Source organism: Pinus tabuliformis, chromosome 7 (genome assembly GCF_031772625.1).
Source record: "Pinus tabuliformis cultivar Carrire ecotype Pingquan chromosome 7, CPIR1, whole genome shotgun sequence".
NCBI classification, from domain to species: Eukaryota; Viridiplantae; Streptophyta; class Pinopsida; order Pinales; family Pinaceae; genus Pinus; species Pinus tabuliformis.
In genome coordinates, this window is record NC_142293.1 from 1,960,591,900 (window position 1) to 1,960,616,030 (window position 24,131).

The 24,131-nt window shown below is 35.9% G+C and overlaps 3 protein-coding genes and 1 long non-coding RNA gene across 4 annotated transcripts; 2 read left to right on the forward strand and 2 right to left on the reverse strand.

Moving 5' to 3' along the window:
• Positions 1-262: 262 nt before the first annotated feature.
• Positions 263-3,051, forward strand: LOC149256305 (cold-responsive protein kinase 1-like). The gene is made up of 7 exons (XM_089457404.1): positions 263-949; positions 1,051-1,188; positions 1,300-1,436; positions 1,538-1,748; positions 1,858-2,092; positions 2,249-2,393; positions 2,498-3,051. The coding sequence occupies exons 1-7, from the start codon at positions 850-852 to the stop codon at positions 2,864-2,866; spliced, it is 1,335 nt and encodes a 444-aa protein (XP_089313530.1). The 5' UTR covers positions 263-849; the 3' UTR covers positions 2,867-3,051.
• A 6,980-nt stretch (positions 3,052-10,031) lies between these two features.
• Positions 10,032-12,088, forward strand: LOC149256306 (universal stress protein PHOS34-like). The gene is made up of 3 exons (XM_089455306.1): positions 10,032-10,240; positions 11,630-11,733; positions 11,891-12,088. The coding sequence occupies exons 1-3, from the start codon at positions 10,072-10,074 to the stop codon at positions 12,086-12,088; spliced, it is 471 nt and encodes a 156-aa protein (XP_089311432.1). The 5' UTR covers positions 10,032-10,071.
• Positions 12,089-17,735: 5,647 nt separating this feature from the next.
• On the reverse strand, positions 17,736-18,546 carry LOC149256307 (uncharacterized). Its single transcript, XR_016266457.1, has 2 exons — positions 18,427-18,546; positions 17,736-18,027 (listed from the first exon to the last, which is right to left on the reverse strand). It is a non-coding gene; the product is annotated as an uncharacterized LOC149256307 (long non-coding RNA).
• Positions 18,547-18,645: 99 nt separating this feature from the next.
• Positions 18,646-20,527, reverse strand: LOC149256308 (uncharacterized). Its single transcript, XM_089455307.1, has 2 exons — positions 20,249-20,527; positions 18,646-18,806 (listed from the first exon to the last, which is right to left on the reverse strand). Exons 1-2 carry the CDS (start codon positions 20,415-20,417, stop codon positions 18,646-18,648), a joined length of 330 nt encoding a protein of 109 aa, XP_089311433.1. The 5' UTR covers positions 20,418-20,527.
• Positions 20,528-24,131: the final 3,604 nt, after the last annotated feature.

Below are 24,131 nucleotides of genomic sequence, written 5' to 3' on the forward strand. Positions count from 1 at the left end.
TGGAGAGAAAAGACAGAGTTTTTGTTTTCGCTGAATGCAAGTTTTTGGTAGATCCCTCTGAGTGAAAGAGGATGAATGTGTATCAGTGTTTTTGTTTTAATGAATAGAAAAGTTTTTATGGCTGTGTAATACTCTGTTCTGAGTTTTTTTTAAGAGGTTCTCTGCATAAGATCCTGGAACAGCGGAAACAGAGCATTGCCTCTGTGGTATTTGCATAATTGGTTTTGGTATTTTCCCCATTGAAAAATACCAAACAATTTCCAGCGTAATGTAATCCAGGTTTTGGAATCATTGTCGGGGAACGCTTCTACCAGCGGATTCAATACCCGTGTTGAGGGGCAAAACATCAATAGCACTGTTTATGGGTTTATCCAGTGTAGAGGAGATTTAAATTCCTCGGATTGCAAAGCCTGTGCTTCTACGGCGAAGGAAAATCTTCTTGAGAAATGCGGGCACAACACTTCTGGATTCGTTTATTTAAACGGCTGCTTCTTACGTTACGAGAATCATAATTTTTCCAACGATTATAATGAGAGTAATGAGTTTACGAAAATTTGTAACAATATTCCAAGCAATCAGCCAGATGTCTTCGCAAATATTACCGTGAAAGCTCTGTCAAAACTTATAGCAAAAACTGTGCGGAGTCACACACTTTTTGCTACAGATAAATTCGAAACCGGTTATGAAGATATCGGGGAAATCTACAGCATAGCCCAATGTTGGAATCTGTCGCCAGCAAACTGCCGATCGTGCCTAGCTGCCGGTGGATCGAATATATCCGGTCTCGGTCGCTCTGGGATATCGATAAAGGGATGCGAATCTGGAGCTCTTGGAGCACGCTACTTAAGTATGAACTGCTTTCTGCAATACGAGAATCATATCTTTTTCAATACTTCCATCATCGCGTCGCCACACCCGCCACCGCCAAGGGAAATTCCTCCAGTATCCGGTATCTTCTTTCACGCAGTTTACAATGATAAGTGGTATGGTGTTTTCGTTCATTTTCTGAAATAAGACAATTTACTAAGCCTTTTAAGTGTAACTTTGCAGGACCCAAAAAATCTAAAGTGCTTGGGATAACTCTGGGCGTACTAGTTCCTACGCTTGGATTAATTGCAGTCATAGGTCTTTGGAAGTGGAACTCTTTCTCTGGACGAAAACCTCGAGAACCCAATTCTCGAACTAGAGGTCCTGAAATTACTAAATCATTAGAGTGCGCTTGATATACTTGTGTCTTGTGAACTGATCATCTATTTCTTTACCGCAAAATAAATAGAGGCCTTGTAAATGTTTTCTCAGGGGAAGGAGAAATTGACTTGTCGCCTAGTATACCAAATCCAGAACTTATATTCAAATACGACATACTGAGAGAGGCTGCGTCCAATTTTAATGAAGAAAACAAGCTTGGCCAGGGAGGTTTTGGATCCGTCTTTAAAGTAAGCGTTTACAATCATTGCTTTCTGTCAAGTTAAATGTTTGGTATCTTCGGCTTCCATTAAAAACAGAATTAATTATGAAGTTCATTGATCTGCTGTAGGGGGTTCTACCTGATGCAAGAGAGGTTGCAATTAAACGGCTCAACATAGATTCAAGGCAAGGACACACTGAATTTCTGAATGAAGCAAATCTTATCAGTCGTGTTCAGCACAAGAATCTAGTGAAATTGCTTGGCTGCTCCGTTAAAAACTCAGAAAGGCTACTGGTATACGAATACCTCCATAACAGCAGTCTAGATAAGATTCTATTCGGTAACTTCTCTCTCTTTAGCTACTTAATCGATTCATGGATCCTGGATTTGTTAGAGTGTTTGAAGGTAGCTTGCCAGCGTTTTCACTTCCTATCATGCAATCATTGCAGATAGAACAAAACGCCATTTACTTGACTGGAGAGATAGGTATGAAATCATAGTCGGAACTGCACGTGGGCTGGCATATCTTCACGAGGAATCTGAGATTCGGATCATCCATAGAGATATTAAAGCCAGCAATATTTTACTTGATAATAAATATAGACCCAAAATAGCAGACTTTGGTTTGGCCAAACTCTTTGGAGAAGATCAGAGCCACGTTAGCACTAGAATTGCAGGAACTTTGTAAGAATTCTCTTTACATTTCAATGTCTTGATGTCCCCATCTTTATTTAATAAATTGCAGATATGAACCAATTACAATTCACATATTTAAGAAAGCATCATATAATTTTAAGAGGGTTAAGATAGGTTGATTTCATTATAGATGGCATTGTGCAGTGGTTACATGGCACCTGAGTACGCGTTATGCGGACAGCTGACAGAAAAAGCAGATGTATTCAGTTTTGGAGTAGTTGTTCTCGAGATTATCAGCGGAAGAAAGAATCAGAGTATGCCTGAAGACATGGTGTTTCTTCCGGAAGAAGTATGGCTAATGTGGATCTAATATCAAAAGTAGAAATTTCGTAGACGCCCATGTAAATATGATTGCTGCTGACTAATGTTTTATGTTTTTGTTAATATTACCAGACATGGAGACTATATAAGAAGGAGAGGGCATTAGAAGTTATAGATCCCACATTGGAGGGCAGTTATTCGTGGGAGGAAGCGATGAAAGTGATTAAAATTGCTCTTCTGTGCACACAAGGATCTGCAATGTTGCGGCCTTCAATGTCACTAGTAGTGTCCATTCTGACAAGTGAGCGAGAACATTTGCCCTCACCGACAAGGCCTGTCTCCATAGATGTGGATAATGTGACCAAATCTCGCCAACTTCAACATTCTAGAGCTGTTGATCCTGACAAAGCATCTAGCAGCACAGCAATTTCTTCTAACACACATTCCGATATCCATTCTGCAGCTGCCGATCCTTCGTCAGGCAGCCTGGAGCCGAGGTGAAAATCAGCCACCAACGTTTAGGTGCTACAATTTCTATTTGTGCACGGGCAATGAGTGTAGCTATTATTGCTCTTATCCGTAAATGAGATTGTCCATTATTGAAAGGAAATTAGGTGTACATAGGATTTGCTAATGGGTAAATGGCAGCCTTTCGTGTGTAAAACATAGACACAGTGAATAATTGGTCATAACATACAGATTAACCTCGGTTTTTGTTTTTGTTTGTTTTTTTTTGAATGAGTGGATTATTATAATATATATATATATATATTTTTTGGGTTATTTAAATTGATTTTTTTAATTGTAGTTTTCTGATATATCTTAAATATAATAAAATTTAATTAATTAATAAAATATTTTTAAATACTAATCCAACCCAAGATTATATTATTTCTATTTATTATCCTAAACAATATTATTGAGAGGCTTATTCTACAGCTTATCAGTCCAGAATGAAGGGATGTGTAAGTTTGTCAGTAGATCTGTGCCCTTTTAAAATAAAAATAAAAGATAAAAATTATGTTCTAAATAGGAAAATAATGTCCATTATAATTAAAACAAAAAACTAATATGTTCTAAAAAAATTAGAAATAAAATAAAAATTTATGGTTCAAATTTTTATCTTCTCCTATATATATTTTATTTAGCATTTAAAAATACAATTCAAACATTGAAAAATAAGACATTATATTTTACATTCTAAAAACATTTGCAAACAAAAAAATTTGATCTCTCTGAGTTTATGTTAAATTTTTAACTAAAATAAAATAATTCTATATTGATTTCTTTTACATTACTAAACACTATAATACACTATAATGTATTAGATCATGATACATTTTAAATTATTTACTTTGGAATCGTCTGCAATTTTTTTTTTTAAAACTCATTTATCCTAAGTGTTATACAATGATGCATTTAAACATTTTAAATTGTTTACTTTGGAATCGTATACAAAATTTTGTTTAAAAACACATTTACCCTAACTGTTATACAATGATTGTTTACAGAACTTTCGTTTAAAAACACATCTATCCTCAGAGTTATACAATGATTGTTTCTACTGTGTTTAAAATTACGTAAAACACCGTTTATTCTATCTTTAATTAAATTGTCGATAATGCGTTTCTAATTATATGAAAATTTGATTACTGTTTTCTCATTTAAATTTGTTAAATAATATATAATTACATGAAAATGTATTTATTTTTATAAATATTTATAATAACTACGACAATGTCCCTGACTCTGCATAATCCGATTGCAAGTAATTGTAATTTGCTGTTACACTGCCTCACTGACTGCTTCCCTTGCAGTGCTATATACCAAATGAAGGAATGAATATTACTTACTGCAAGTGTCCCCAGTTTAACATACAAACAGGTTAGATTGCTGTATGAGGCGTAACGACATCGGTTCATAGCAGGTTGTGTAGCAACTATAATGCTCAGCATTTACAATGATAATATAAACTAGAATAAAAGTAAGTTATTTTAATATAAAAGCTGTTAGAAAAAATTTAAGTGCAAAGGAACTGTTGCGACAAAGTAGGCAAGGGTCAATTTCAGTTGCGAAAGGTAAATTTTAGGTTGCAGTGAGGATGTCGCAACCACACAGGGACTTAATTAACATATAGAGTTTATTTACGGTAAAATAGAGTAAAATAAAAGAGGTTGCAGAAATTTATTTGTGTAAGATTAAAAATATAAAGCAATTGGAGGCTGCAGTTCCAAGTGAAAAACACAACAAACTTACTGTGATTTACACATCACTGGTTGGTTGCGAAGTAAAAATGGTTTTCATGTGCCCACCAATATTTCCTCCACAATTTTCTCCTCGCTAAGTAGAGACTCTCCCTCTTTAACTTGTCCAACATGCCCAACATTACAAATGATTTTTACTTGCAAATTTATTTTAACCTACAAATTTGACATTAATTACATAATAGAGAAAATATTTAATAGGGAACATGGACGATTTTACATAGTAAATGATTTTATGAATTTGCACGTGTGGAGTGTGGGCAATAGTTGCAGAGTAATTGCCCATATCTATTTACCAAAATTTATTAAATGCTTGAACTCCTCTATTGTGTTGTGGAATGGTGAGGATTGTACTTCTGCTCTAACTTTAGTCTTTTCACCTGCCAATAAAATCACAACCGTGCAACGGTTGACTCGTCAAGCATGGTGTTTGTTATTGTGTTTAAGGTCGTGGTTGGCATTAATATTTCTAACACTCCCCCTTAATAACAATTTCGGCCATTGACAATTCCCAAATTGTCTCTGAGATAAACAAAACTTTCACGTGCCAATGGCTTTGTGAAAATATCAGCAAACTGTTCCTGTGACTTGCAGTGTTGCAACACAATTTCATCATTGTTAATCAACTCTCTGATAAAATGATATTTAGCATCAATATGCTCGGTCCTCTTGTGAAAAACTGAATTCTTGACAATGCAATTGCGGATGTGTTGTCGCAGAAAATAGTTGTCGTTCCCTCTTGGTCATGGCGAAGATCCCTCAATGTCCGTTTCATCCAAACTACTTAGCATGCTGCTACTATTGTGGCGACATATTCAGCTTTTGTTGTTGACAATGAAACTACTGGCTTCTTCTTGGATGCACATGAAATGGCTCCAGAACCCAAATGAAAAACATATCCTCACGTGCTCTTTCTATCATCGACATTTCCTACCCAATCACTGTCCGTCTAACCAGCCAGCCTGAAATCCTCTGTTGCGGTGTACAAAATGCCATACTATTTTGTCCCATTGACATACCTTAGAATCCTTTTCACTGCTTGCCAATGTGTCTCCTTCGATGTCTCCATGAACCTTGACACCAAACTCACTGCATACATTATATCCGGCCTAGTGGTGGTTAAATACATCAAGCTACCTATCATACTTTTGTATAATCTCGGATTGACATTGTTGTTGCAATCTTCTTTACTTAACTTCAACCCCATGATAGTTGGAGTTGGTGCGGGCTTGTTGTTATCCTTGTGACTAGCGCGAATGTTTCTGCATAATCTCTTCCATGTTGTTGTTTGTATCCTTTGACAACTAGCCTTTCTTTGTGCCTTTCAATCTTACCGTCAACATTACTCTTGGTCTTATATACCCACTTCACTCCAATGACTTCTTTTCCTTGCAGAAGCTTCACTAACTCCCATGTGCCATTCTTTTCTATTGCTTCTATTTTTTCCTCCTTTGCTGCAACCCATTTTTCTTCTTTGACTACATATTCAAAATAGATTGGGTCATCTACATGACAAAATAGTGAAAATAAGGAATTCAGACCAGCGCTGCTGTCAACTTCATCTTGCTCATAGATCTCATTTAAATCTCTGAATGTCTTCTTGTGTTTTCTGAAGATGGGCTTGACATGTCACTTGGTGTTTCTCTTTGTGGCATGTTTGGCGAAGCACTTGCTTGACTCGGTGACGCTGTCTTATTATTTGTTGATGGCGTTCCTTGCTGCCTACTTTGTTGTGTTTGAATAGGAGCAGAGGGAGTCACTTTTGAGGAATTACTTGCTGCTGTCAATTCCTCTTTGTCCTCATGTGGTATACATGCTTTCACATTGACTGTCTTCTCTAAACTTCCATCCCATGCTTCCTCTTCTATGAACTGCACATCTTTGTTGATTATGGCCTTCTTGGTTGATGGATTGTAGAGCTTGTAGGCTTTGGATTCATTACTGTATCTAACAAATATACATTTATCCCCCTTGCTGTCAAACTTCTTCCTCAACTCATCTGAGACATGTGCATACGCCGCACATCCAAAGACTCTCATGTGAGTGACACTATGCATTCTTCCACTCCATGCCTCTTTAGGAACTATGTTCTGGACGCTTTTGGTTGGACATCTATTCAAGAGATATGTTGCACAAGCGACAGCTTCGGCTCAATAATCATTTGGCAATTTTTTTTCCTTCAACATACTCCTTTCCATTTCCATAATGGTCATATTCTTCCTTTCCGCTACACCATTTTGCTGAGGTGTATATCTTTTTGTAAATTTCCTGTGAATTCAATGCTCCCCACAAAATCGAAGGAAATCATTTGAGATATATTCACCACCTCTGTTAGTCCTAAGGACTTTGATGTAGTGTCCACTTTGCTTCTCAACAACAACTTTGTATTGACGAAAGCACTCAAACACTTCACTTTTCTGTTTTAGGAGATAGACCCATGTCTTCCTTGTGTAGTCATCTATGAAGATCAACACATAGTGGTTGCCACCAATTGATGGTGTCTGCATTGGTCCACATAAATCTACGTGGACAATCTCCAAAGGTGCCTTTGCCCTTACTGACTTTCATGTTGGAAATGTTTCTCTATGTTGTTTGCCGAAGATGCATCCTTGAAATAGGTTGTTTGGTTTTTCTATAAGTGGTAATCCCTTCACCATGCCTTTCTTATGCATCAAATTCAAATCTCCAAAGTTGAGATGTCCAAATCTCAAATGCCATAACCAATTTTCATCTTTTACCTTTGCTTCATAGTTTACATGTGTGACAACTGCGTCTTTTCTTCCATCCTCTTGTGAGTTCATTGATATTTGTGCTTGTGCACCTTCTTCTTTCAAATCTGATCTTATCTTTAGGGGAAACATTCTATTGTTTGTCATTTGAACTTTTGCAATCAGCTGCCTGCTTGGAGGCCTATCCAAAATTATGCACACATAATTTTTGAAGAAGACATTGTAGCCCTTTTGCATGAGTTGTCCAATTCTTATGAGGTTATGCTTCAGACTGGGGACAAAGTAAACATTTGAGATGTACTTCTTCTACCCCTTATTTTTTAGTATATTAACTCTTCCTTTTCCCATGGCAGAGACTTTGCTATTAGTCCCTAATGTTGCTTTAGATTTCACACTTTCATCTAGATTGGAAAACATTTCTATGTTCCCTGGCATGTGGTTGCTACACGCTAAATCTAGATACCATATATCACTTTGTTTTTCCTGTGCTACATTACAAGCTAAAAACATGTTATCATGGTTATGATTTTCTTTTGTGAAATTTACACTTGGTTTGTTACTAGTGTCATATTGATTCTTTCCACATTCATTTGCATAATGACCATACTTCTTACAGTAATGACATTGAACTTGAGATTTATCATACTTCTGACCTTGTGCTTGATTTTGGCTTGGGCCTTGACTTGGATTTTGATTGTTGCCCCTTCAACTTGAGCTTGAAGGGATTCTTCTTCCACCTATGTGTAGGATTCTTCCTCTTCCTCTAGCATATGATCTTCCTCTGCCTCAACCTTGACCAAGGGAAAGTTGTGTCTTGAAGGCATGCTCCAATGAGGAGCTTGTTTCTCTATTCAATCTATGTTCATGAGAAAGCAATCATGCATGAAGCTCATCCACTGAGAAATGTGAGAGATCCTTTTTCTCTTCTATGGCCACAACAATGGCATCAAACCTTGCTGGAAAACTTCTCAAAACTTTCTCAACTATTCTCCTTTCTTCAAGTGTCTCACCATGAGACCTTATTTGAGTAACCAACCCAATTACATGTGTAAAAAACGAGTCTACATTCTCAGACTCTTTCATACAAAGTGTTTCAAAATCTCTCCTTAGCATTTGTAGTTTTGTCGTCTTGACTTTTCCCATGCCTTGGTAGGTTGTCTGGAGGGTGTCCCATGATTGCTTGGACTTTGTTGCTGCTGCAACCCTTGGGAAAATACTTTCATGCACTGCTTTGAAAATATAGAACAAAGCTTTTGAATCCTTCTTCCTATTGTCCCTCAACAAATATTTTTCTACATGAGATAAGGCATTGTATGTTGCTGCATCTGTTGGTTCTGGAAAACCATTCTCCACCAAATCCCAAATGTCTTCAGACGATAACAGTGCCTTCATTGTAATAACCCAATAATCATAATTTTTGCCATTAAATTGAGGTATCTGAGGATTAGTCAAGCTTGTGCTTGATGTTTCCATTTCTGAATATAAATAAAACTTTCTACCTGCTGGTAAATTCGCTCCAAAGGAGAAAACAATCTGCCCTCAAAACAATTTTCAATTGCTAGTAAAAACACTTGTTTTTACACTAACAATATGTAACCCACTCTGATACCATGTTAGAAATAATTTACGAGGGCAAAGGAACTTAGAAATCCGTTGTGGAAAAGTAGGCAAGGTCAACTTCAATTGTGGAAAGGTAAATCTTAGGTTGCGGTGAGGATATAGCAACCACACAGGGATTTAATTAAAATACAGAGTTCACTCACAGCAAAACAGAGTAAAATAAAAGAGGTTGTGGAAATTTACTTGTGTAATATTAAAACACAACAAAGCATTACTGGGTTGCAGAGTAAACTTCTTTAAAACTCTGTAAAATGGTTTTCACACGCCCGCCAATATTTCCTCCATGATTTTCTCCTCACTACCTCAAAGACTCCCACCAATATTTCCTCCACAATTTTCTCCTCACTACCTCAAAAACATGCCTAACATTAAAAGTGAATTTTACTTGCATATTTATCTTAACATACAAATTTGACATTAATTACATGACAAAGAAAATATTTAATATGCAACATGGGCGATTTTACATAGTAAATGATTTTCTGAACTTGCACGTGTTGTGGAGTGTGGGCAACAGTCGCAGAGTAAATGTTTGCCTATATCTATTACCAAAATTTATTAAGTCCTTGAACTCCTCTATTATGTTGCGGAATGGTCAGGGCTGTACTTTTGCTCTAACTTCAATCCTTTCGCCTGCAAACAAAAGGAGTAGTCTACCTAGGCGGTAGAATGGCCCGTTTTCCGTCACCAGCCGGAAAATCGTTCGGCTCCAGCCACCGGCAATCCCTCCGCCCTCAGCCACCCTCCCTAGCTTCGCCACCCTCCTTCTCGGCCACCCTCCCCTGACAATCCTGACATTCCCTGACAAAATATCCGATGGGGGCCGGCAATCCTGACATTGCGTCCGAGCTGGAGAGTTATTGCCATTGGAAATTCGAAATTACGATCCCACGGGCTGCTCACTCACCTTCCTCCTCGACTCGGCGCCTCCCGCTCTACAATTCCTAAACTCTGCAGCTCGCCACCTAGGTACAATTCGGATGAACCTCCGACTCTGAAAACCCCACACCAGCTACATTACTGGTATTGTTATTGCTGATCGAAGATGGGTGAATCAGAAGAAGTAGCGGATTGAAATCTAATCGATTACAGAATGGAAGACGCGAGTGGAAGAAGGATATTAGTTGCAGTGGACGAAAGCGAAGAGAGCATGTATGCTTTAAAGTGGGCTGTTGATTATCTACATCTTGATTCCACCGACACTCTCATCTTGTGCCATTCCAAGCGCCTTCTCGGAGCTTATGAAGGGCTCGGAGGTCCTGGTATGTAAGGAATTGTTCTAATTATTTAGTTATTTTATGATTTTGTTTGTGAACAGAGTAATTCTTTTGTATTTCTAGCGTTACCTAGATTCTGCTTGTGCCGGTTTGCCCCTTTCTGCAATTTCACTTTCTTCTGTGGCTGTGGCGCGGGCAACTGCTGGCTTTCAAAGTGCCTCGTTGCTTAATGTAGCGAGGGTTTGGTTGATTTATTTAAGCACCTCTTGGCTGACGCTAGATTGATCAGAGAAAGAGGATCAAAGCCAACCTGGTTCAATTCATTTAAATACTTGTTAGGGTTTATACCTTGACTATGATTCATCATAGGATTTTTATCTTATCCATGTTAAGGTGTTAGTTTCATTTTTTTGGTTGCTAATATGCCTGGCTGATAATACCACAAAGGAATCCCCTGGGATTTTGATCTCGTGCTTGCAGTGAACAGTTCCAAGCTCACCAACTAAACTATTTAGTAATATTAACTTCTAAACATTATATAATAAAAAATTTGTTAGTCAAACTCTAAGAGTGATAGAGGACCAATCTTCAAACAGGGAAAGTGTTACAGTGTTGTATTCAGTTAATTAACATTTCTACTCATTTTACTGGAAAGTGTTCTCTTCAATTAATTAACCTTTCTACTTATTTTACTGAAATTTATGTGATTATTGTATTCATTTTTAATATCTGTTCTAGTTTTCTACCTACATGAAAACTTTGATGTAACCAATTTCTGTAGTGTTTTCATTGTTGCGAACTTCTCAACCATGTTCTCAATCGTGTTCCTATTCCCATTCGTGTAAACGGCTACCATGGTGTCAATGAGAAAAACAATCAAATATTTCCTTATAAGAATAACCCCACCCTAAACCGGGTCAACTCCTGCAAATTCCTCTTTACAGACTCTACACTAAGCAGAGTTACGGTAACTTCATGGTGAATGTAATGTTAACTTGCCTCATTTATAAGGGTAAAAGAGTGGGTTTAGTTCTTATTAAGTTTTAGGTTTAAATTTGATGGGAAAGAATCGAAGATGTAAATTATTTTTGGGGTTAAACTATTTAGGAGTATCTATCCCAACTTTACTGGTAATGAAATCCTCTGATGATAACATCCTACTGTGAGTAAATAGTTCTTCATTCCATAGATAACTGACCTGAAACTAAACTCAAAATAATGAAAAAAAAAGGCAAGCAAAAACACTTTACTCATTTATTTAAATGCATCTGGAAGCTAGAAAATTGTCATCTAAGGCCAGGAATGATAAATAAATGCATTTGGAAGCTACAGAAAATTGTCATCTAAGGCCAGGAATGATTCTTCTGGTTCTACAGTTATATTCGTGTTGTTCTTATTATTTTATTCATTGTTTTGTGACTGTGATGAGAGCAGGCTTTGTACTTACACCGGAAGTTGTAATAGCTTTGGAGAAACATCAAGACCATGTTGCCGAGGCCATCATGCAGAAGGCGAGGGATATCTGCAGCGGGACTCCGGTGCGTTTTCTGTACATTTTATATCAATTTAATGGGTTCTTAAGAAAAAAAACATAAAGGAGGGTATGCAATCATTGCAGTGAAAGATTAATTTGAAGAAAATACTATGGAAGAAAGCATCCAAGGTTAAAGGTGTTCTGGTCATTGTGTTTTGCAGGCGAAAGTGGAGGAGAAGATTGTAAAAGGAGATGCGAGAGATGCACTGTGCGATGCAGTGAAGAAGGTGGGGGTATATTTTCTCATCATTGGCAGCCATGGTTATGGCACTTTCAAAAGGCATGTCTTCAAACACCATCAAGTTATTATCAGCTACTGTTTGTTTGCAAAGCTAGGGGATCTTGGTGGTGCATGGTAGGGGATTTTGGGTGGAAAGTGTTCAACAAGGTTGATGTTTTTTACTGGGTTCAATTTCCATAAATGATAGGTTTCAAGTCATTTAAATTTTGAAGAAATTTGATTCTTTTCTAGATTAGTAAAAAGTGACAAATTAGATTTCCTTGTGTAATTAGATTAGGAGAGTGCAATTCTTGTGTATGGATAGCTGTTTTTGTTTTTGATTTTTTACAAGTGGGGAGCTGTTTTTTAATATGTATGTTTTCTCCTTTTGTTCTTTATGTTTTCATGGTGGATCCTTGATGTTCTAATTATAAGGTGTTTTGGGAGCATGATTTTATAATAGGCACGGTGTTGTGATTGCAGAGCATTTTTGGGAAGCGTCAGCGACTATTGTGCCCACCATGCAAAGTGTGTTGTAATGATCATAAAGAAGCCTCACAGCTGATTTGCAATTTAGCTCCTGGAACACTATGTTTTGGCTCTGCTTTGGAGAGTATAAACCATCCAAGGCATTTTGATGGTCTCCCTGTAAAGAATAAATCGGTTATCTCTTTTTCTTTCGTTATTTCAAGGCTTTGGACAGAAACCATAATTTCATTTTCGAATCCAATACCAGATTTTCTTCAAATAATAACAGGGTTTTGTAATTACACCTACATGCTTCGTTTTTCATTCAGTGTGACATTGGGCTGTTTGTATCATCGTCAGCTGCTAATGGGATTTTCTTCAGAATCCTTTATCCCTAACTCTTGTAGTTGTCCAGGTCAGAAAAACAAGACAAGCCCAATTATGGGTTTTGTAACATCAATAGAAAACTCTTCAATTATGTATCTCCCCACCAATAATAAAATCGTGCAATTTTTAGATAAAGAATAACATAATGACCAAATGTGCAGTTTTCATATTCATAAAGAAAAAAGAAATCCTTATTTGTCACAGAAGATGATCCATGCAACTAGATTAACACAAGCAAATTCCATGCCATGACTACTTTTGAGAAAAATATCAACCTATTTGTGACTACTACTAAAAATATTTCAAAATATTTTGTGGAAGATAAATCCCTACCATCCATGGAATAATTATTGATAATTAAATTTAAATTTTGGAAGCCCTATTCCAAAACAAACATGCCTATAGACATAATTAATGGGTAACAAAATGAATTTTCAAATTACCTTTCCATTATATATATATAATTTCATAAAATTAATCACTATATTGTATCATATATTAAATCTCAGAGACCTGGACCACCCATGCTGGACTAAGTCTCCAGGTCTCTTCGGGCATCTCTCTGCGGCTCCAGGTCTCCAGGTCTCTCTGCGGCTGCGGCTCTTATTGAATGAGATCTTATTAAATCAGATCTCCGCGTGTTTCTCCAGGTCTCTGCGTGTTTCTCCAGGTCTCCAGGCGTCTATAAGTATATATATATATATATATATATATATATATATATATATATATATATATATACTTAGATCTAATTTTTACATCCCGCGAGATCTAGATCATCTCTCTGCGGCTGCGGCTCTTATTGAATGAGATCTTATTAAATCAGATCTCCGCGTCTTTCTCCAGGTCTTATTAAATTAAATCAGATCTCTGCGTCTTTCTCCAGGTCTCTGTGTCTTTCTCCAGGTCTCTGCGGCTGCGGCTCATATATAAACTTTGGAGACCTGAAGTTTATATGGTTCATAGATCTCATGCGTTAATTATTACGGGCATCTCTCTGCGGCTCCAGGTCTCGAGGTCTCTCTGCGGCTACGGCTCTTATTGAATGAGATCTTATTAAATCAGATCTCCGCGTCTTTCTCCAGGTCTTATTAAATCAGATCTCCGCGTCTTTCTCCAGGTCTTATTAAATCAGATCTCCGCGTGTTTCTCCAGGTTTCTGCGTCTTTCTCCAGGTCTCCAGGCGTCTATAAGTATATATATATATACTTAGATCTAATTTTTTACGGTTAGATCTAGATCTAGGCTGCTCATTTTCTGCGGCCAGATCTAGATCTAATCTTATCTTCTCTAAGGCTGGGTTCTACGGGCAAGTAAAATATGGCTCCGAGCTTCGCAAAAATCACTGGTGGCTCACCCGCCTCTGGAGGGCAATCTCCTGCCCATATCGTCACTGAAGCCCCAGCTCCCACTATCCAAGTGGTCCAGGCCTCACTCGATGAAGCTTTGAAGTTTTCCGAAAGTGCCCTAATTTGCCAGTTCAATGGTTTTTGGCCGCGGCTGATAGCACTCCACAATTGGATTTCAGAGGTATGGAAGCCTGTCATTTCTGATGAAATTAATATCTACCCTTGTGCTAGGGGTTTCTTTATAGTAGATTTTGAAAATCCTGAAAGCAGACAATGTATTCTAGATTCCGACCCTTGGTTTTGGGAAAACTCAGGGCTATTCATGAAGCCATGGGACCCATCATTCGATCCTTCTACAGCAGTGATAACCTTAGCACCAGTTTGGGTGAGATTGCCAAGCCTACCCTTGCATCTCTGGAATCTCTCCTCACTAAAACCCATCGGAAATGCAATTGGGAAATTTTACTACAGGTGCCCAGAAACAGAGGAATATGCCAGAACCACCTATGCACGCATCTGTGTGGAAATGGACTTCAGCGCCGGATTCCCAGCTGAAATAAACCTAACAAGTAAAGACTATGTGTGGAACCAGAAACTTGATTATGAAAGTGTCCTCTTCAGATGTCGATCCTGCTTTGAGACAGGGCATCTAGCCAAAAATTGCCCAAAAGCCTCTGAGAAAAATTTTGCTAGAAAAAACCACCACAGATCTACATGGTGGGAAGGAGCACAAAAAGAACACTACACTGTCATCAAAGAAGAATATTCTAGAGAAAACTCTGAGTCACAAGAAAGCAGGGAAGAAATAAACAACTCTCAAGACAAGCAAGAAGAAATCCCGCCCCAGCAAATCAACAGTTATGAGGATTCGAATAACTCAGAAAATAAATCTTCATTTAACAGCAAAGCAGATCTCCCAGACCAAACTTCTTCTCCGACTATCTTCAAAAGAACGAACACAATAGATCGCGAAGCTAAGACACCAATGTTCCAAGAACCAGAAGAGATGAAGGAGATGCAAGATAAAGGAAGTTGGAAGACCGTAGAGAAAAAAAAGAAAGCTACAACACCAATCTCACCAAGAAAGACGAGGAGCCAGACAAGTAAAAATTAAATTGTAGGTCCGATAGACCAATTTGGTCTCAGTGGACGTTAACCACCACCATCATCATTATCATCATCATCATCATCAAATAAATATCTCCAATTTCACATTCTTGCATTTATATTTTATTTTTCGTTATTTTTAATTTTGACAAGAAAATTAACCACAAGATAACTTTACATATTATGACGTTCATATTTCCTCTTATTTTATATTTACATTTTATTTTCATATTTCCTTGCTTTCCATTTTTAATAAGGGAATCTAATTTTATTTAATTAATCTCTTTTGAAACAAATTAAAATACTTTTAATATATATATATATATATATATATATATATATATATATATATATATATATGAGAGTTGCAATCAAACTATTTAATATATTAATACATAATTTTTTAAACAAATTCCCTGAAAATTATAAAGTTCTTAAAGATTTCAACAAAATTATTATATTCTAGAATTAATTTTAGGGTTTTAGCAATAGAGGCCATTTGATTTATACATAACTTAATATATTGTCTTATCAAAACACCATCTTACAAAACATATGAATTTGAAAGATTATTGGATCTATATCTATGGAGGGTATTTTGTTTGCTTCCAACCTTTGACAAGAGATTGGTTCAAATATGCTTCCATCACTAAGAGATTGGTTCAAATGTGCTTCCTTGTCACTATTATTTGGTCAATTCCAATAAAACCAATAAAACTAATAAAGGGATTTTCTCTCCTCCCAAGGCTGATGCACTTCAAACATTTGGTGGATGGTTGGGTTTTGACTTCATCCTTCTTTTTGCTTGGTTTTTTCCTTTATCTAGCTTTCAGGCCGACTCTGTTGTATTGCTGGATTTATTTCCATTCGCTGATGTTTTTGACATTGTTTCTTCAAGATATGTCACGCAGGACCATGCTAGTCCATCCATTTCACCTTCTCAGCGACTCCTTGATAATTTTTTGACATTTTGATTCTTGATCGCCCTCGGCACACCTTTCCAATTCGTGGACATTTTTATAATGGAGGATGATATTGGGCTCACAATTCATAGAAACAAGACTATGTAACTCCTCTTTAATCTAATTAATGAAGGATGTCTGTTTTTTTTCTTTCGAAAAAAAAAAACTTCATTAATTCCTCATATCCCAACTCTTGTTTCAATTCTAGAAATTCTAACATCGAACACTCATTTTCTCTTCAACTACCTTTAATGTCTCAATGCCACTGTCCTTCCTAATTTCCAACTACTTTTAAACTTTTCAATATATGTCGTTGTGTTAATTTTGTCTTTGCATCGTCTACAGGACGCCTTATTTTGTCTCGCACTAATCTTTCTTCCGTCCCTCTCATTTCCTCTCATACAAAGAAAGTCATTCTTGGACTTTATCAGAATAACTTGCACTTTTGTGAATTCCTTTACAAAAGTTAAAATTTTCACAAACCACTTGAAAAACTACAAAAAAAACTATAGCATCTCAAATTTCATGCCTTTTAGAAACTTCATATCCAACGAAGTAGAACAACAAAGAATGTAGGAGAATTGAGCTCCAAATTGTTATATGCATAAAACCACAAACTTTCAACCATATCATCTTACTAAAATAAGATGACAAAATTAAAATGAATTCAAACTGGTCGCAATGTATATGAGAATATATAGAGACTCTAAATTATTAATATCTCATTAACCATCTTCCACCAATTAAGCTTTTGCAAAAACAAAAAACTCACAATGTACAAAGTAAAACAACAAATAATGTTAAGAAAGTTCAGTTCCAAATTGCTACATGTATAAAATCATATGCTTTAGACCATGTCACTTACCGAAATTAAAAATATATTCGTAACTTGTGAATGTATATGAAATTGCATAATGATTCTGAATTATTAATACGACATCAACCATCTTCCAAAAAAATTTTAGTTTGTGCAAAAGAGAAAAAATCTATTAATTTTTAATGTATACCAGAGTGCATAATGATTTTGGATTATTCTATGGTATTACCCATTTTCCAAAAAAATTAGCCTTTCTAAAAATGAAAACCAATCCAAATTAAAAAAAATAAAAATAAAAAAAATAACACAAATTAATATATTTATATACTCAGAAAACATCTCTTTTGTTTAAAGATTTCATTATTCATATAATAGATTTAATACAAAAGCATATAATAAGAATAGTACGTTAAACATTAATAATCTCACATATTAGAGCAGAACGTATCAACAAAAAATATTCACCTTTGCAAAACTAATTAATAGCACAACAAACCGTCCAAATCAATGAAAATAATATAGTAAAATATTTTATGTATTTTTTCTGACCTGGACAACTACAAGAGTTAGGGATAAAGGATTCTGAAGAAAATCCCATTACAAGAGTTAGGGATAAAGGATTCTGAAGAAAATCCCATTAGCAGCTGACGATGATACAAACAGCCCAATGTCACACTGAATGAAAAACGAAGCATGTAGGTGTAATTACAAAACCCTGTTATTATTTGAAGAAAATCTGGTATTGGATTCGAAAATGAAATTATGGTCTCTGTCCAAAGCCTTGAAATAACGAAAGAAAAAGAGATAACCGATTTATTCTTTATAGGGAGACCATCAAAATGCCTTGGATGGTTTATACTCTCCAAAGCAGAGCCAAACAGAGTGTTCCAGGAGATAAATTGCAGATCAGCTGTGAGGCTTCTTTATGATCATTACAGCACACTTTGCATGGTGGGCACAATAGTCGCTGACGCTTCCCAAAAATGCTCTGCAATCATGCTCCCAAAACACCTTATAATTAGAACATCAAGGATCCACCATGAAAACATAAAGAACAAAAGGAGAAAACATACATATTAAAAAACAACTCCCCACTTGTAAAAAATCAAAAACAAAAACAGCTATCCATACACAAGAATTGCACTCTCCTAATCTAATTACACAAGGAAATCTAATTTGTCATTTTTTACTAATCTAGAAAAGAATCAAATTTCTTCAAAATTTAAATGACTTGAAACCTATCATTTATGGAAATTGAACCCAGTAAAAAACATCAAATCTTATTGAACACTTTCCACCCAAAATCCCCTACCATGCACCACCAAGATCCCCTAGCTTTGCAAACAAACAGTAGCTGATAATATCTTGATGGTGTTTGCAGGCATGCCTTTTGAAAGTGCCATAACCATGGCTGCCAATGACGAGAAAATCTGCCCCCACCTTCTTCACTGCATCACAGAGTGCATCTCTCGCATCTCCTTTTACAATCTTCTCCTCCACTTTCGCCTGCAAAACACAATGACCAGAACACCTTTAATCTTGGATGCTTTCTTCCATAGTATTTTCTTCAAATTAATCTTTCACTGCAATGATTGCATACCCTCCTTTATGTTTTTTTTCTTAAGAACCCATTAAATTGATATAAAATGTACAGAAAACGCACCGGAGTCCCACTGCAGATATCCCTCGCCTTCTGCATGACGGCCTCGGCAACATGGTCTTGATGTTTCTCCAAAGCTATTACAACTTCCGGTGTAAGTACAAAGCCTGCTCTCATCACAGTCACAAAACAATGAATAAAATAATAAGAACAACACGAATATAATTGTAGAACCAAAAGAATCATTCCTGGCCTTAGATGACAATTTTCTGTAGCTTCTAGATGCATTTATTTATCATTCCTGGCCTTAGATGACATTTTTCTATAGCTTCCAGATGCATTTATTTATCATTCCTGGCCTTAGATGACAATTTTCTAGCTTCCAAATGCATTTAAATAAATGAGTAAAGTGTTTTTGCTTGCCTTTTTTCTTCATTATTTTGAGTTTAGTTTCAGGTCAGTTATCTATGGAATGAAGAACTATTTACTCACAGTAGGATGTTATCATCAGAGGATTTCATTACCAGTAAAGTTGGGATAGATACTCCTAAATAGTTTAACCCCAAAAATAATTTACATCTTCGATTCTTTCCCATCAAATTTAAACCTAAAACTTAATAAGAACTAAACCCACTCTTTTACCCTTATAAATGAGGCAAGTTAACATTACATTCACCATGAAGTTACCGTAACTCTGCTTAGTGTAGAGTCTGTAAAGAGGAATTTGCAGGAGTTGACCCGGTTTAGGGTGGGGTTATTCTTATAAGGAAATATTTGATTGTTTTTCTCATTGACACCATGGCAGCCGTTTATACGAATGGGAACAGGAACATGATTGAGAACATGGTTGAGAAGTTCGCAACAATGAAAACACTACAGAAATTGGTTACATCAAAGTTTTCATGTAGGTAGAAAACTAGAACAGATATTAAAAATGAATACAATAATCACATAAATTTCAGTAAAATAAGTAGAAAGGTTAATTAATTGAAGAGAACACTTTCCAGTAAAATGAGTAGAAATGTTAATTAACTGAATACAACACTGTAACACTTTCCCTGTTTGAAGATTGGTCCTCTATCACTCTTAGAGTTTGACTAACAAATTTTTTATTATATAATGTTTAGAAGTTAATATTACTAAATAGTTTAGTTGGTGAGCTTGGAACTATTCACTGCAAGCACGAGATCAAAATCCCAGGGGATTCCTTTGTGGTATTATCAACCAGGCATATTAGCAACCAAAAAAATGAAACTAACACCTTAACATGGATAAGATAAAAATCCTATGATGAATCATAGTCAAGGTATAAACCTTAACAAGTATTTAAATGAATTGAACCAGGTTGGCTATGATCCTCTTTCTCTGATCAATCTAGCGTCAGCCAAGAGGTGCTTAAATAAATCAACCAAACCCTCGCTACATTAAGTAACGAGGCACTTTGAAAGCCAGTAGTTGCTCGCGCCACAGCCACAGAAGAAAGTGAAATTGCAGAAAGGGGCAAACCGGCACAAGCAGAATCTAGGTAACGCTAGAAATACAAAAGAATTACTCTGTTCACAAACAAAATCATAAAATAACTAAATAATTAGAACAATTCCTTACATACCAGGACCTCCGAGCCCTTCATAAGCTCCGAGAAGGCGCTTGGAATGGCACAAGATGAGAGTGTCGGTGGAATCAAGATGTAGATAATCAACAGCCCACTTTAAAGCATACATGCTCTCTTCGCTTTCGTCCACTGCAACTAATATCCTTCTTCCACTCGCGTCTTCCATTCTGTAATCGATTAGATTTCAATCCGCTACTTCTTCTGATTCACCCGTCTTCGATCAGCAATAACAATACCAGTAATGTAGCTGGTGTGGGGTTTTCAGAGTCGGAGGTTCATCCGAATTGTACCTGGTGGCGAGCTGCAGAGTTTAGGAATTGCAGAGCGGGAGGCGCCGAGTCGAGGAGGAAGGTGAGTGAGCAGCCCGCGGGATCGTAATTTCGAATTTCCAATGGCAATAACTCTCCAGCTCGGACGCGATGTCAGGATTGCCGGCCCCCATCGGATCTTTTGTCAGGGAATGTCAGGATTGTCAGGGGAGGGTGGCCGAGAAGGAGGGTGGCGGAGCTAGGGAGGGTGGCTGAGGGCGGAGGGATTGCCGGTGGCCGGAGTCGGACGATTTTCCGGCCGGTGACGGAAAACGGGCCATTCTACCGCCTAGGTAGACTACTCCCAAACAAAATCGCAACAGTGTAGTGGTTGACTCGGCAAGCATGGTGTTTGTCAGTGTATTTAAGGCGGTGGTTGGCATTAATATTTCCAACAAAAGCCACCAAGAGGACTACAAAATATTGATTTTTTGATGGATAAAATAAATATAATTTTTATTTCAGTATATTTTTTCATTTCATTATAGTATATTTTTTGTATTATTAATTTCCTTGATCTTTTAATTTAGTAAATGTGTGTATGGTTGTTTGGAAGGTTTCTTTCGCTTGTTCTTAGCAATAAAAAAATTAAGCTTTTATCTTTAAAGTTGTATAAAATTTTATAAATTATATGGATATTAGTAAATATTATTTTATTTCTGAGTTCAGGGTTCTAAGTTGCATTGGTGACCTTGATTTGATTAAATGTTTTGAAACTAATTCATTATCAAGATCGAGATATTTTTAAAATTTTCTATATCATTAAAACATAATTTAAAAATTTATTAAATATAATATAATGTTTTTCCTATAGAATGCATTTGGTTGCATTGACAAGTAAAGTGTTTTTTAATGGTTTCTTTCAGCCAATTTAGGCTTGAGGTGAATGATGTTGGCCTGATAGCTTTTAAAACTCCAGTATAATTTTTGTTATTCCTTATTGTAGTTAGTATGTGAAGTTTTATTGGTCATTGGTCAGGAAGTACACTTTTTCCCGTAAGGGCAGTAGAAAAACAGAAGCTCAAATATTGTTCAACTAGATGAATCTTTAAGTTTTTATTAAGTAACAAAATCATGTTATATACGAGGATATGAAGGATAAAATCTTATGAATCAAGGATTGAAAGCGGATAAAATCTTATGAATCAAGGATTGAAAGCAAATAAGAAGATGTGGATAAGAAAAATAACTAAAGGAGATATGGGAGAAGGAAGGATGAAAGGAAGGGACTATTGAAAGGAAGGACGAAAGAAAATGAAGGACTTAGGACACTTCTCAACATTTTATGTAATAAATATTATACATTATGAACTATGAATTCCTAGTGCAACTAAATGGTTTATGTTTAGGGCATTTCAACATCATTTTATATTTCACATTATTTCATACTAGTTTAAAGGATGATATAGGAAGCTTCAAAAATTGTATGTCAAACCTCAAAATATTGTGCTAAACTTCAATAGATAATTGTTAAATTTTGTTTTATTTATTTTGTCATGTCTTCCTTACATACATGCACCTTGATATAATGTAATTTAGGTTCACAACCACTCCAATTAGCTTACCTGCCTAAAATTCTTACACTTTCCCTTCTTTCCATCCAAGTTTTGATTAAAGACCTTTCAAAGACAATATCAAGTCAATCTGATGGTGTCACATACAAATCAATTGACTAGTAATGTTTATTCCATAGAGGGAGCTTTAATTTTTGTTGCACATAGTTCTTTTCATTGATGAAAACAAGTGTAATTGATGCCAAAGGGAATGCCTAAGGAAGCAACATTGTCATCTATGCAGCAGTATGAAAACCTTGTCTCTTGTGTGTTCCTATCACATGAAATCAAAGATATTTTAATTTATTGAATTTTTTATGAAGTTATGATGTCTTAATAATACTGTGGATATTATGGTTGCATATTCCTCGTCAATACCTTTCCAATGGTATCACACTATGAAAATCACCTCTCAGATTAGAGTTACGACCATTTGAAAAAAAATAATAGTAGAGGACCCAAACTATGGGGCAAAAACCTAAATCACCAAATTCATTAAAGAGTGTGCATTGTAAGGGTGGCTCAATGGGTTAGTGATTTGATTGATGGTAAAAAATGGTGAAAGGTTCACAAACTTTAACAATGCTAAAGTTTGAGAAAGTGTACTCTAATCAAATGTCTCTGATACCCAGATGGGGAATTGGATGACATATATCTACTCAACTTGTTTGAATGTTATTGTGGCCTATCCCATAGTGTCATGTGAATCCTCTCATAAGCTATCACGTGGCATGATGATGTCATAATTAAACTAGAATTCCAAAGACCATTAATCCCTAAGGAGCAAGTCATCAGGCACAATCATATGGATTCCAAAATTAGTCCCACAATCTAAGGCGAAGGGCAAGGTCATGATTAATTTTTGAAATGGTTCAATTGCAGTTAAAATTTAGATTTTATGGCTCATTCCTCGACTCATGGTTGACTCCCATACATTTGGGTCCACAAAATGCAAGTATAGGTACGCAAGCCATGAAAACGAAAGGTAGTGAAGTTGTGCAAGAGTAATGCAAACACTAGTAGAAAATGAGAAATTAATAACTAGGTGACTAAAAACGTTAGTCACCATAACTTTTCCAAGTGAAATAATACAAAAAAATAAGCAATATTAAGTTACCCCAGTAAAATTGACTAACATAAATGATTAATTTAGTTGAGGGTTAAAATAAATGACTAAATAATAAGTAATACAACTAAAAATGACTAATGTGAATGACTAATTTATCCTAGGAACAAAATTACAACTACCTAACAAGTAATATAATAATATGAATTAGTCATTTACGTTAGTTATTTTAATTGTGTCACTTCAACAATTTAAACTTACATGTGATAGGGGATTCAAAGGATGTTATAGATTGGCTAAAAGGTTATACTTTATTAAACACTGCTTTATTGGATCAATGGATGATCAAAGTAATGGAGCTTGAAATCTAATCCATTATATTATGCTTCTCTAGATAAATGGCATAGGATTGTTGAAGAAGTTGACAAGGAGTTGTTTTGTGCACATGAGAAGTGGAGGGGCATGCCCTTTCATATCTTAGTCCCTCTCTTGGCATCGAGTGACAATGTTTCCCTAGCATATTTCATTTGATTAGCATGTAATGGGTCACCATAACCAATAAACACTAAGGATCACAATATTGCTTGATGTTGCATACCTCCTTTTTTAATAGCATCCATTTTAATCACGGTTGCTTCATTGTCTAGTGAGTAAGACTAGTTATTATGCTCTCTAAGAACCTGATAGAACAAGAGCTTTTGGAGTTTGGAGATTTCCATTTACTTTTAAGCTATAATAGATGCTAATTTGATATTGAGAACAATTAATTTTCAAATCATGAAGTTGATGATAATACTTGAGTCTCGAATAATGATTAATATCATAATTCTAATTTCAATTATATAAAATATTTGTAAATAATATACAACTCAATTTGGTTGTTTGTGGAATTCCCCAAATCATATTTTCAAATATCCCTTGGGATCAAGATTGATCTCCATCCTTATCATCCT